The 15,184-nt window shown below is 36.8% G+C and overlaps 1 protein-coding gene across 10 annotated transcripts in view; it reads left to right on the top strand.

Annotated features, from left to right (window-relative positions):
* GRB14 (growth factor receptor bound protein 14) overlaps positions 1 to 15,184 on the top strand; it is a 128,291-nt gene that overhangs the window by 47,702 nt on the left and 65,405 nt on the right. For 2 of the 10 annotated variants that reach the window (XM_089329106.1, XM_089329108.1), the window contains exon 1: positions 11,442 to 11,673. The exons of 6 other annotated variants lie outside the window; for them this stretch is intronic. In XM_089329106.1, coding sequence (XP_089185232.1) covers positions 11,611 to 11,673 — 63 coding nt within the window. In that variant the 5' untranslated portion in view covers positions 11,442 to 11,610. Of the gene's footprint in view, positions 1 to 11,392; positions 11,674 to 15,184 lie in introns of those variants that run through there. 2 more of the 10 variants (XM_089329104.1, XM_017342898.4) reach the window with 2 other exon arrangements.

The raw sequence follows: 15,184 nt of genomic DNA on the forward strand, positions 1-15,184 counted from the left end.
CCACTGCCTGAGACGCTGACATCATACATGGGTGCCATTTGTGTTTCACTTGCTCCACTTTCAATCCAGTTCCCTATTAATGCCCTGGGGGGGTGGGGAACCAGAAGATGACCTGAGTGTTTGGGTCCCTGCCCAAACATGGGAGACTCAGAGGAAGCCCCTGGCTCCTGGCTTCTACCAGGCCCAACCCGGGCCATTGTGGCCATCTGGGGAGTGAACCAGCAGGTGGAAAATCTCTGTATGTCTCTTCCCAATCTTTTTGTAACTCCAGCTTTAAAAGAGAGAGAGAGTGAGTAAGAGAAAGAGAGAGATCTTACATTCACTGGTTCATTCCCTAAATGGCTGCAAGAACAGGGCTGGACCTAGCCAAAGTCAGAATAGCCTGGAACACCATCCAAGTCTCTCACATGGATACAGGGGCCCAAGCACTTGGATCATCCTCCACTGCTTTCCCAGGTGCATTAGCAGGGAGCTGGATTGGAAGCAGAGCAGCCAGGACCCAAACTAGTGCTCATATGAGATGCCTACATCACAGGCAGTTTATGCCACAATGGCAATCCTTGAAAAGTTTGTATTTATATTATCATTATGTTTATGTAATATATTATGCATCACTACATATAATACTGTAGGAAAATGCTTAATCCTCTTATTTCTTTAAAACTATTTATTATTTCTCTCTGAGAAGTAATAATAAAGCTAATATTTTCTCTCCTCATCTTCTCTTTTGTACTGATTTTAGCATTATAAGATAAGTTACTTAAAATTATTGTGTGATTTATCAGTTTTAAATCATCTTTTGGCCCTTACTTACTGAGAGTCAGCTGATATACTGTGTACTCCCATTCTTCCTTCTCCAGGTTGTCTTCTTTCTTATCAAAAAGTTTTATAATTTCTATATTTTATGGATTATATTATTTATTTTTATGATAAAACTTCATATTTATGCATGATTGAAATTTAGTCCCATAATTCTTTTCACTCTTTTTTAGCCATCTCTTAGATGTATCTTTTAGTAAATTACTCAAGAAGATCCCATGAGAACAAAATTTGACATGTTTGTAAAATGTTGAACAGTGTTGCCTTTATAGTTAATGTTTGCCTGAGTTGTACATCTCATCGATATTTTCTTCACGGAATTCATTAACTTCACCACATTCAGTGGAGTAACTAGAAGGCAATGTTGTCTGCTGTTGTGGGATGTTGGTGTAGAGAACTAGGATATACCACCTGCCCTACATGCTCACCCCTTAATAACCCACTAGAAGTTTTTGCCTTGCTGTCCACAGGACTCCAGTAATTTCACGAGGCAGTCTTAGTGTTGACTATTTGCTTGGGAAATTGTACGAGCTTTCAGTATGTCTTTTATTACAGAAAATTTTTCTTATATTTTATCTTGTGTGTTTCTTGTTTTCCGGGGTTTTGATTTTCTTCTGTGAGGACTTCAGTTACATGAACTTAGATCTCCTTTACTTGTTTTTACATCTCTATTTCTGTCTAATGCTTCTTAAGTTTCAAACACTTTTTCTGCTCATGTTGACTGATTTTTTCCTTGTTTGCTGTTCAACTGTGAATGCACTGTGAAGTTCAAAGTAGAGCAGCTGAGGTTTCTTCTCTTATTGCCTATTATTTTTACCAATGTGAGATTACTTATATTTTAGGTATTTTTCTAAGAGGGAGTGGGTAATATTGTCACAGGTTCTGGGTTTCCTCAGCCACTGCATTCCAGTATCAAAACTTCCTATAATTTTAAGTGGGGTATGAAAACCTTTATACTAGGATGAGAGAGTGTTGGACGATGTTCAGACTCCCACTTCTCTGCCCTGCTCTTTCTCATGTAGTTCATTGTCTCTCATCTGGTTTTTCTGAATTTGTCCTCACCATCATTTTGCTTGTGTGTGGACTCTGCCATTCTGTATGTTTTTATCACTCCAGTCCCATGGACTTCGTAGATTCTAGAAATCCTTTTGATTTATGGTTTGCTGAAAGTACCTTTCTTATCCCAACCATGTAGAAAAAGAAGAGAGTATCTTCTGTCTTAACAAAGGAAATATTCTCCTGCTTCTCTTCCTTCTCTTTTCCTTATCATTTTGATTTTAAGGGGAATTATGAAGAAAGGTAGGCAAATTTTGGACAATTTTTCTTAAGGTCAGATTTAATTATTATGAAATTTGAAGATTGTGTAGATAAGGCCTGTATGTTTTTCTGGCCTATACTTTTATTAATTACAACTTAAGTTGCAAGATTGTATACAGGAAAACAGTTTGATGGCTTTCATATATATTTGGCCAGTTGTGCTAATTCTACCTCCCTGGCATCTTTGAAATCTTGCCTTCTTCCTGTTCTCGTCATTTCTGTTTCTCTCTTCGGCTCTTGCACATGTTCCTGGTGGTTTTTCTTGCCTTTGTGCAGCATTCTTAGAAACAATATAGTTCATCTTCCATACTGAGATGAAATTCATTTCATACCAAATATCTCTGCCCTTGAGGATGAGGTTCAACTCCTCAGCCTAACATAGAATGACCATGTCATCTGGATCCTTCCTCCCTGTATTTCCAAATTCATCTTTGTGTATATTTTTGTTTGTTTTAGCTTGGAATTACTATCATTCATGGATCTTTGGGAGAGCTTATCTGATATCTCATGGTGGAGTTAACCCCTATTTTTGTTAGTGATTCCAGCACTTTATTTATAGCTGGTTACAAAACTTATCACATTGTTCTAAGTCTATATTTATTCTTGAGGTAAAAAGACAAAGAGAAAAAGACAGAGCAAGATAGAGCTAGAGATTTCCCAGCTTCTATTTGCTGGTTCATATCCCAAAAGCCCACAATGGCTGGTGCTGGTCCAGGGCTAGTGGCTGTTATACAATTCAGGTGTCCTGTGTGAGTGGCAGGAGCCCAATTACTTGAGCCATCCTCACTACCTCTCAGAATCTACAATAATGGCAAACTGGAGTCAGGAGTCAGACCTGGGAGTCAAATTCAGGCACTCAAATGTGACATGTAGATGTCTTAACCATGAGGTTGGAGACCCTTACTGTTGCAAGTGTGTTTAAGTGTCCGTCTGCCTTCTTCTAGATGATATGATTGGCACTCTGCCTGTGGGTTCCACATCTATGCAGTCAATCATGAATCAAAAATATTTGGAAAAAATTGTGTTTGTGAAGATGATGTGTATACGTTTTGTCCTTGTCATTATTTCTCAAATGGTACAGTTTAACAACTATCTACATAGCATTTTCACTGTACTAGGAATTGTAATTTCAAGTTCACAAGAGGTTATGCATAGTTTATATTGAAATACTGTGCCATTTTATATAAGAGAATAGAACATCTAGGGATTTTGATCATTTCAGGGGGTACTGGAGCCAATCCCTCACAGACAATGAGCGATGGTTTTAGTTTGTCGCTAGGCAGGGATAAAGTTCCTAGACAGCAATTTCAGGTATAGTATTGAAAGGAGCATTTTAAAATACTTGAATGAACTCTGGCTTGGTAATATTTATCTTCACTGTAGCTCCCAAGTCATTCAGTAGTATATTTGAAAGAAAAAACAATATTACAGTTGAAATTGGTGTGAATCCTAGACATTCATGATAGTATGAAAGAACTATTAGGGGGCCGGCACCGTGGCTCACTTGGTTAATCCTCCACCTGTGGCGCTGGCATCCCATATGGGCACCAGGTCCTAGTCCCAGTTGCTCCTCTTCCAGTCCAGCTCTCTACTGTGGCCCGGGAGGGCAGTGGAGGATGGCCCAAGTGCTTGGGTCCCTCCACTTGCATGGGAGACCAGGAAGAAGAACCTGGCTTCTGGCTTCAGATTGGCTCAGCACCGGCCATAGCGGACATTTTGGGGGTGAACTAACGGAAGGAAGACCTGTCTTTCACTCTGTCTATAACTCTACCTGTCAAACAGAAATTAAAAAAAGAACTATTAGAGTAAAGGCAGAAAATGGGAAGGCTGCAAATCAGATCTAGGTCATCAAATGTGAATAAATTGATACTGTGTCACACACTTAAAGAAATGAATGGTCTTAGTAAAGTGATGTGAGCTGAACTAGAGGTTCTGATTTTAGTTCTGTGAATGTAGACAAGCTATTAATTGCCATAACAATCTATTTTAAGGTTTTTCTGAAACTGGAGTTCCCAGGACTACATTGAGATGTAGTGTTCACACTGGTGATCATTAACAGAACTGTGTCAGATAGCGAAAGAATATCCAAATGTTCATACATGGAGACTGTGTGTTTTTGTTCAGAATAAATCATAAGGCTAACAATTGTTGGGTTGAGAAAGAGTGTTGTCTTCCATGTAATCAGAGTGACTAGTCTTTCCGCATTGAGTGTACTTTGTATGGAGAGCACTCTACTAAGTATCCTGGGAGAAACAGAGGATATAAGAGCCGGGGTCTAACCATTATGGATTCTTTGGCAATGGGTGGGAACCATGGGGGTGTGTGTAAGAAAACTAGGCCTTATGAAAGGAATTACAAAAGCAATGCATTAGTAAGTAAAGGACAAGATGTGAGCAATGTAAAGTCAAAATCTTAGAAATGTGTAAGACAAAGAATGATATAATTTAGGGGCTGGGATGACTTCCTGGTGGAATGAATTTTGATCTGCCTTCAGTGAAGATAATGAGCCTGATGAGCAATGAGTTATACTGAATGGGTACACAACAGTGTCCAGGGGGAGATGGATGGGCACAGCGGATGTGTTTTGTGTAAGGCAGGAAATTCTTTGGTTAAAAAAAGAATTTGTAGGACTTGGAAATCCAAAAATATTCTTCGACTTTACAGCTCTTTTTTTGTCTGTATGTTTCTGTATGGACAGTGTTTTGGGTGACAAGGACTTAGAAATGCTCCTGCCCTCATGAAATCTAGATTCTAAATAATATAAAGTACATACACTTAGGAGACAGCAGCTGAAGCTTGATTAAACTAGTATTTGGCAAATGATGTGATGGTAGAAGAAGGACAGATATTGTTTGAATATGTAAAGTGAAATTAAATAATTCAAATTCTACAGGGCTCTTGAGTAAACTCAGAATCAATTTTTAAAATTATATATATTTATGGAGTAAATTATGATAATTTCATACATATATATATAAAATTTGTAATGATCAAATCAGGGCAATTAGCATTTCCATCTTTTGAATTGTTTCCTTTAAAGATTTATTTATTTATTTATTATTTATTTATTTGAAAGCCAGAGTGAAAGAGAGAGGGTAAAGAGAAAAAGAGATCTATCCACTGTTCACTACTGCAACAGCCAGGGCTAGGCCAGACCAAATCCAGGAGACAGGAACTCTATCTTGATCTCCCACATGGTGACGGGGACTCAAATACTTGGGCTATAGTCTTCTGCCTTCCAGGTACATTGGTAGGAAGCTGGCCTGGAAGTAGAGGAACTGGGCTTTGACCCAGCACTCTAGTTTGGGATGCAGGCATCCCAAGTGGTGGCTTAGTCTGCTGTGCCACAATGCCTGCTCTGAATACTAGCAGTTATTCCTTAAGTGTATTTTGATACCTGTAATTCATTCTTTTGCTGTCCCTTCTCCTCTACATTTCCTAGCCTCTAATGACCACTAAACAAGTTTCTATCTCTATGAAATCAACATTTTAGCTTCTGTATGTGAGTGAGAATATACATTATTTGCCTTTCTGTGCCTGGCTTATTAAACTTTATGTGATGTTCCATAAATGTTGTCACAAATGACAGAATTTCATTTTTTTTAAACTTTTATTTAATGAATATAAATTTCCAAAGTATGGCTTATGGATTACAATGGGTTCCCCCCCATAACGTCCCTCCCACCCGCAACCCTCCCCTTTCCCATTCCCTCTCCCCTTCCATTCACATGAGGATTTATTTTCAATTCTCTTTATATACAGAAGATCAGTTTAGCATACATTAAGTAAAGATTTCAACAGTTTGCTCCCACACAGAAACATAAAGTGAAAAATAATAGATGATTTTATAAGTGATGATGAAATCAGATCAGACCTATTGTCATGTTTAATCCCAGTGAGAGTCAAGTTGGGAATTGCTAATTTCTTCTTCTTTTTTTTTTTAACAGAAGATCAGTTTAGTATACATTAAGTAAAGATTTCAACAGTTTGCACCCCCATAGAAACACAAAGTGAAATATACTGTTTGAGTACTCGTTATAGCATAAAGCCTCAATGTACAGCACATTAAGGACAGAGATCCTATATGAGGAGTAAGTGCACAGTGACTCCTGTTGTTGACTTTACAAATTGACACTCCTGTTTATGGCATCAGTAATCTCCCTATGCACCAGTCATGAGTTTCCAAGGCTATGGAAGCCCCTTGAGTTCTCCGACTCTTATCTTGTTTAGACAAACAAATGACAGAATCTCATTTTTATGAGTGAATAATATTCTGTTATGTATTTGTGTTTGTATCTGTACCATATTTGCTTTATCCATTCACACACTGATGGACACTTCCTTGCTCCATGTCCTGGCTATTGTGAATAATGATGTAATACATGTGGAGTGCAGATGTCTCCCTGTTGTACTGGTTTCCATTCTTTTATATACCTACTCAGAGGTGGGATGACTGGATCATATGGTAGTCCTAATTCTAATTTTTTGGTTAAAGATTTATTTAATTTATTTGAAGGGCTGAGTGACAGAAAGAGCGAGTGAGAGCGAGAGCGAGAGCGAGAGAGAGAGAGAGAGAGAGAGAGAAAGTGATTTCCCAACCATTAGTTCACTGTCCAAATGGTTGTGATGGTTGAGGTAAGAAACCAGGAACTCCATCTGGGTCTTCCACATGGGTGGCAGAAGTCCAAGTGTTAGGCCGGTCCATCTTCCACTGCCTTCCCAGGTACATTAGCAGGGAGCTGGATGAGAAACAGAGAAGCAGGATTCAAACCAATGTTCTGATATGGGCTGCTTGTGCACCAGGCAGCAGTTCACCTGCTGTGCCACCATGCTGGGCTCCTTAATTTTAGTGTTTTGAGGATGTTTCATACTGTTTTCTATAATGGCTGTGCTAGTTTACATTCCCACCAATCAAATATGAGGTCTCCTTTCTCTGCATCCTTGCTAGCATTTGTTGTTTGATTTATTACAGCTATTCTAAATGGTATGAGATAATATCTCATTATGTAAAATGCCTAACACTTAGTAAGTAATTGATATACTTGCTGTTTCACCCTCTCTTTCTACCTCTCAATTCTAAAGATAACTGATGCTATGAAAAGGGAAGATCCTTGAATGATGCATTCAAAATGAAACTTTCAGGAGAACTGTGAATTCACTTGGCCGTGAATGATCAGTGGGGCTTAAAGAGCTAATGAACATTATGAACAAAGAGGTGGAAGCAGAGAACATGTTTTGAGGAGTTTCAGCAAGTTCTTGAAGTTGAGTGGGAGAAGAGGTTTGGAACCTTGCACTTCTCTGGAACCTATGTAGCGTTCCTCTTCTGCCCAGATCCCAGCTTGTACACTGTTTGACTAATTGTTTTCTGTGTTGCCATGCTTCAGATCCTCAGGTAAGCGAGATCAGGAGTTGATTAACTTTGAATTTCCCATAGTGGATAGTGTAGGAATTTACATGGGGTAAGGCCCTCAATATGTTATTTATTAACTGGGTTAATAAAACAAATACTTAGGTACATCAGAAACAAAGGCTGATTAAAGATGATTTTTTTTGCTAATATTATATATCAAATTTCACAGTACAATGTTAGAATGATATTGGAGAGGAAAACGTTGGACTTTATTAGGGCCAGATTATGTTTTCTCCCTGGCTTATTGATGTTAATGACTGTGGCTTTAGCTGAGCTCTTTTGCAGTATCTACTTCTTTCTGACGCCATTTCTTAGCTGTCTGTTCTTCTGGTCTTAGTTTCCTCAAATATTGGATGGTTGGTGCTTACCTCATCGAGTTGTGAAGTTAAATGAAAACTACCCCAAAGCAGGTATTTGGCGTAATGGTAGTGACTCTGATTAGAGCTCCTGCCTCCCACATCAGAGTACTTGGTTTAACAATCAGCTTTGGCTCTTGACCCCCACTCTTTGCTAATGCAGACTCTGCAAAGCAGCAGGTCATGGCTCAAGAGGTTGAGATCCTCCCACATACATGATAGACCTGGACTGAGTACCTGCTACCTGAATTCAGTCTGGCCCAACTTCTGGCCATTGTGGGCATTTTGGGAGTAAATCCGTGAATGGGGCCTCTCTCTATTTCTCCTTCTGCCTCTTAAAAAAATCTATAAAAAAACTAGCTCAGTATTTGGAACATATTGAGTGCTTACATGTATGTTGTTCATGATCATAATAATACTTACTTCTATTATTCTTAATGACACACATGAATATATAAATATTTTGGTGACAAAATATACTACTGTTCTACCAAACTGTCAAGAAATAACTGAGAAATAACGTAAATAATATATAGTGCTATTAAATAATATTCTCATATTAAAGAAAAATCTCTGTATGTGTGAATTTGATTTTTGGAGATACAAGTCCTACCTTTGATCTTCAAGGAGAATGAGTCTTAGACTTAATTCTCTGAAGTGAAAGGAGTCCTTTTTACTTTCTTTTTTTTTTTTTTTCAGCATCTTATCTGGGCTATTCCAGGCCTTATTCAAGGTTTATTTCCTTGATCCTCACAATAGTTCTGAGTATTAATCTGAGTTTTCTATTCCCATTATAGAGCTGAAGAAATTAAGGCTCAGTTGACAAAGTTAGGGAGAAGCAAGTGACTAACAATGATTAAAAAAAGGATAGGCTAAGGAATTTTGAAACATAGCACGGGAGTACAATAAAGCATAGTCATTAGGGACACTTGAAAAGGATTAGTGGAAAAGGAGACCCCCCACCCCGTCCAGAATGCACGTGCCATCTCGTTAGTCTCTTCCTGTGTTGACTATGAAAAGTTCATGGTTCATTTTTCAAAACCTTTATGGCTACATAAAGTCATAATTGCCAAATTTTGTTCTTTGTGATTTTATTAAAGATTTGGAACTTCAGTTTTCAAGTGTTCCAAAGAGATAAACTATCTCACTTCAACAGTTAGTTGTCTGCCAAGTGTCTTTTAAGCCAATATAGAGCAAGCATACTTCACTCTAATAAATAACAGGATTTGGACATTGTTTTGAGTTAAATAATTTATTTCATTATCAGGCTTGATAGTATTATAGAGAAACAACATTTCTAATTTCTCAGTTGCTTACAATTTAAACACAGAGTCAGCTTCGAGACCTTTACTCTTTATCTACATCAGTTTGCAAGGTCTGTGTATTCTTTCCCTCAATCACTTTTCAAAGCAAATATCATTTCTTCCTTGAAGCCTACCCTGATCTCATCTGTAATGGGTAGTTTTTGAACTTTGGTGAACCCCTGATATTTGACATTTAATCAGTTTTTCTCAGCTAATACTGAAACAGTGCCAAATCTTAATCAATGGTACTTGGCATGTAGTGGATGCTTTGCTTAATGATTTAGTGAAATGAATTGCTTTGATTATGATGGAAACCTAATAGGGTATTAGAGACCAGAGACAACACTTTGTCTAAATTAAGAATAGAAGAATAAAAAAAGCCAAACATTATGGATAATTTTCTTAAAATTGTATAATTACCATGGGATTTCTTATTGTTGGTTTGCCACAAAATGGCTCAAAGTTAGAGCAGGATCTTTTACTTCACAAATGGTAACCCCATGCCTGTATTCATAGGATTTTGTAAGCACTTTTCTTTTTTTTTTCTTTTTTAAATTTTTATTTATTTATTTTTTTGACAGGCAGAGTGGACAGTGAGAGAGAGACAGAAAGAAAGGTCTTCCTTTATCATTGTTTCACCCTCCAATAGCTGCTGCAGCTGGCACGCTGTGGCAGGCACACCTCGCTGATCCGAAGGCAGGAGCCAGGTGCTTCTCCTGGTCTCCAATGCAGGTGCAGGGCCCAAGCACTTGGGCCATCCTCCACTGCACTCCCTGGCCACAGCAGAGAGCTGGCCTGGAAGAGGGGCAACTGGGATAGAATCCGGTGCCCCAACTGGGACTAGAACCCTGTGTGCCGGCGCCGCAAGGCGGAGGATTAGCGTATTGAGCTGCGGCGCCGGCCAGTAGTTTTCTTTTAAAAGACCACAATAAACCTAAGTAAATAAGGAGCAAATTAATGTTCCAAACTAAATCTTTCAGTGATTTTTAAAGTTATTCAGTCTATTCCCTTACCCCTGCTCCCACTTCCATTTTAAAGGATTGAAGGGTTGGAGGTTTTGTAATTCAAAGTAGGGAAACTTGAAGTTGTTTCTCTGTCTCTTGAGAAATTTGAGCTCAGCATGGGTATAAAACACACTCAAGTGTGAAGCAGTAAAGTGAGCCCTTCCTGGTAGCAATCTAGATAATGAAATGGAAGGTTTGTATCTAGGTGGCTGAGAATATTCCATTTTGCCTTGTTACCACAACAGTCATGTTGTAGTGTAGATGTTAGGAGGAGTTCCTCTTCTGCCAAAGGCAGTGGGTTACTGGGTGGGTTATGGCTGAGGAGCACTGAGTAGGTTTAGTAAAGCTTGTCAAGCTGTCCATCTGTCAAGAGGGGATATCCCCAGTGTAAAAATTCACGCTAATTTTAAACATTGCAATACTACAGTACTTTTTGCCATTTTGACCATTTTCTCAAAGAAAATTTTCTTTTTAGCCATCAATATTTTTTAACTGTGAATCACCTCTGACTCCCTAAATACATTATAGTACAATGCAGCGTGCTTATTAAAATTTTGAGATACTTTGAGAAGTGACTATTTTTAAAAATCATTTTAATGAAATAAAATAAAAAAATGACACATCTCTGTGCTTTTGAAAAATGCTAGTGCTTGAAATTCATGTTATAGTTTGATTGCCCTCCTTTGTATTTAATAGTAGTATTTAAGTTGATTGTCAATATGATGATTAACAGGTAATATTTAACAGTATGTGACCTCAGTGATAGCTGCAAAGTCTACAGTGCAGAAATTCTATCTATTTAGGAGATGAAATGTATGAATATACATTAAAATCTTTTATTATATCATAAAAATTTAAATTAGCACTTGCTACAAATTCTAACTTTATAATTCCATTGTGCTTCATGTAATATATGTCAAATAATCCACTAATCAATTTTATGAATAGCATAAGTAAATGTAGTTCATTTACATATGTATATACTTTAAATAGACCAATGTAAACAGTTGCTTATCTGCCATATGTTGAAATTCGTTAGTATAGACATAACTACCTTGTCAACAAAGATGGCATTGAATTGCACTGTTTTGGAAAAAAAGTTAAGCGAACTAGATGCCTGTTAATCTGGTTCTTTAAATATCATAAACAAAAGTATCAGAATGTGTTTCCAAGGACAAAGGCGAAATTTTCCGGGCTTTGATTGGTCACTGCCTTGTCCTGTCCCACAGCCATCCTTAATTGGCTTTGAGTCGATTGGAATCACATAAGCAGGGTGACATTTATTACTTCCCTGGTTGTTTCTTTGCACTGAGCCCTGAGATTCCCAAGGAGTAACCGTTAAAGATTTCTTTCATTTCGTCTATGACCTGCAAGGGGAAATCATTCTCAGAAGAGCAGGCATGAGTTTGAGTGCAAGAAGAGTGACTCTGCCTGCAATAACACCACTAGTTCTACAGAAAAGGGTATGTGCCTTCTTTCCCCTTTTTCTCTCTTCATTTCTCTTACTTTTTTGGTTACTGTGTATATATTAATATGTTGGTAGCTTTAGTTTCATATTCTTGAGAGAGGCTGTATAATTCACTGAGGCTATAAGTAACCAAAAGATATATTATTGGCATTGAACTGGGGAAAAATTCTGTGCTGGAACACGGCTATAGTAAGAAAAAAAAAAAAAAAAACCTCCATGTGAAAATAGTTTGGTCTCAATTTCAGGTCATTGTGATTTAGAATCTGTTGAAGCTTTTTGTTTTGTTTTGTTTCTTCTGCGACTTCAGGTCTCTTCCTGTAGTTCAACAGAAAATCTGCTTGCAATTATGTTTTATATTTCTTACTGTGGAATAGTTTCATTTCGTATTATTCTTCATACATCTCTCTCTTTACTGTTGAGTGGACTGTGTAGTTGTTTTACTGTTTAGGTGTCACCAACTTATTACCCTCAAATTTTTATCTGTTTCTATTGATTTTATCCCTATCTTCTTAAGAAAAACTTTCCATTAAATTCCTTTCTGAAAGGGTTTCTGTTAATTATTAACACAATCAATTATATGTATGAGAATATTTATTAGATGCTTTATTTAATATTTTTATAAATATTATTTTCATGTCTTACTTGTAGCATTGCTTTTATACAAGATAGTAAATACGCCATATGATATGGCTATACTAAATTTCTCTTGTAAGTACACTACAAATACAAACATTGCACTGAACTCCTTAAAGAATCAAATCTGTTGCATAGAAAGGGAAGGCACTGAAACCCATTTTGGGCAATGTGGTTTTGAATGGTTTTAGTGAGAGTAGAAACTGTATTCAGCTTTTAATAGTTAACTGTTAACTATTAGTACATTCTGTTAAGTCAAAGGTCATGTTGTAATTTATTTGAAACATGAAAAATCTAACAGCTAACATGTCTTTCTTTTAAAGAAATATCTTTTTTTGTATTGTCTTTGACTTTCAAGTTTGCAGATTGCTGTTTTAACCAGTCGATCGTTTATTATTGGAGCATTTTACTTGGCATTGGGATGGCTATAAGGCAATTTTACCAACGTATGTTCTTTATCTTACTTGATGCCTTTCTCTCAAGAAAATTTAATTAAAAATATTTTGCTTTGAGCTTGTGTCTTTATTTTGAATTGAAATGAGCATAGCAAGAATAATGGCGATCTAAGTTCTCTGATTTGTTGGGGGGTGTGAAAAGGTTTATTAATATATATCAGACCCATGTTTTTGAGTTTAGTGCAGTTTAGATTGACCAAGAAACTCTCTGCATGGTTTGTGTTTGATGACATATTGGTATGATAGAAAGCACACCATCTGGACTCTGTTTGGTAGCTGTGTGGCCTTGGAAAAATGATTTGAACTCTAGGAGTCTTTGCTTCCAACCCTGTACAATAATAGCTGAGAGGTTTTTAATGAAACATTTCTTTTGTCTTATTTGTATCTATAATTCTGTGAATCAAATAATAATAGTTCATATTTTCATGGTCATAATAAAATTCAAATAATTTTTAAAGATAGATTATAAAACATTTTGGAATGATGCTATCATTTTCAGGAACCGTAGGCCATACATCTAGGGGAAATTTCTGTGAGTAGAACTTGACTAGGAAATGACTTCTAGTACTGATTTGTAAGTAGCAAAATGAAGTTATTTTGGAAAGCTGTGATTTTTATTGATGTTAGATCTGAGCTACCAATGATGCATAATTGTGATTCCTAATTTTTTAATAATAAGCTTCTTGTTAGGTGTTTATTACAATAATTATATAAGTCGAAGTACTCTAAGCCCGAGTCTGTGTTACTCATGTTTAGCGAGTTCACAAACTAAATGCTCATATAATTTAGCACTCTATTCTTTACTGAAATAACTCATTTGCTGTTTCTTTCTTTTGACATTTTAACCCATAGAGGACCCATATGTCTATTACTTTTTTCTGAAAAATCTTAGTATTTTTCATACCAGTAATTGTTTTTTATGAAAAAATACCCATATTAATCTGATCATATCATGACTTCTTTTTTCTTATTCAAGACAAGAAATTACTCTACTCCTGTGGTTCACGTATCATTTTCTATATGCCCACACAATTTAAAAAGATCTTAGAAGTCAGTTCAGCCATTTATCAAATATTTCAGGGACAACTTCTCATTTTCCCAGCAAGGCAGATGCTTTTTCCTTGAGGTTGGCGTAAAGTTTGTTCATCCTGAACAAGTGGCTCTCAGAAGACACTTTACCAACTGAAATCCTAGTCATTTGAAGAGTAGAGAGCTTTTCTAAAACTGCTCAGTAGCATGACTGAGTTGTTTTCTTATCTATTAGTGTGTCTGATCTTTCTTGAATTTTTATACATGGTCCTCAGTGTGGTACAACCTGTTGGTCTTTGGGTGGCAGGGTACTTTGTTAGACTATCAATTTCTTACTTTTACTTCAGTTAGAATTCAAGTTCCCTGGCTCTAGTGCATCAGGTTCTATAAAGAAAGTTTAGTTGTATCCCTCAGAAATGATGACATCCTCATTAGTCATCCAGAATGAATCGTTTACCTCATAGCATTTTTCTCAGATACCTACTGGGTTATGCCTTTTCTTTTTGCTTTTCTCTTTTTTCTTTTCTTTCTTTCTTTTTTAATATATATATATATATGTGTGTGTGTATATATATATATATATGAGAAGACTGAGTCTCTTGGCTCTTGGGTGTTGAGTGTCTTAAGCAAGGTCACCCAGAAGGTCAATAGCAAAGCTAGAAATAGAATCTAGGTCTTGTGACTTCCAGTGTGTTTCTTCTAGATACATGTTACCTCCTGAAATTAATATGTTAATGAAATTGCCATATGGTGTGTATAATTACCATTCAACTCCAAGTCTGGAATTAGCTTAGGCAAATCCTTTCATCTTCCTCTGCATCTCCACCAACTCCCATATGTTCTAGTATAGAAACCATTTTATTCAGAAAGCAATTGTAAGTGGCCAAGTGAATGTTAAGTGTGTGTGTGTGTGTGTGTGTGTGTGCGCGTGCCTAATGGAAAGATAAGTTATACCTGAATCTCTAGATTGTCACATCACCTCAGGAAAACATTGCAAGGTCCCTGGGAGTTAACAAAAGACTCCAAAGCATTGCAAGATCTGAATTACAAACTATAAAAATTGATATTATTTTATAAAAAGACTACAGAGTTAGCTGTCTATATCCTGATTCTGTGGGTCTATGTGCTTTATACCTCTATTGGATTAACGTTGTTTTGCAAATGTTTGCAAGGATGTTTGCATTCTTTATCCACAGGAAAACTATGAGATGTTCAGCAGCACACATGATGCTTGAAGCATCTTCTGAAATCTTAGAGAAAATGAAGCATGATTTTTCCAATAGACTTTTGTTAAAATTTGAATTCTTTAGAAAAATATAAATGTATGAGTATAACAAGGAGAGATACCATTTATGAGAAAATCTAATTCCTCCTTCCTCATATAATCAG

The sequence above is a fragment of the Oryctolagus cuniculus genome, chromosome 3 (assembly GCF_051225735.1).
Source record: "Oryctolagus cuniculus isolate XC-2025 breed Fujian yellow rabbit chromosome 3, ASM5122573v1, whole genome shotgun sequence".
Taxonomy (NCBI): domain Eukaryota; kingdom Metazoa; phylum Chordata; class Mammalia; order Lagomorpha; family Leporidae; genus Oryctolagus; species Oryctolagus cuniculus.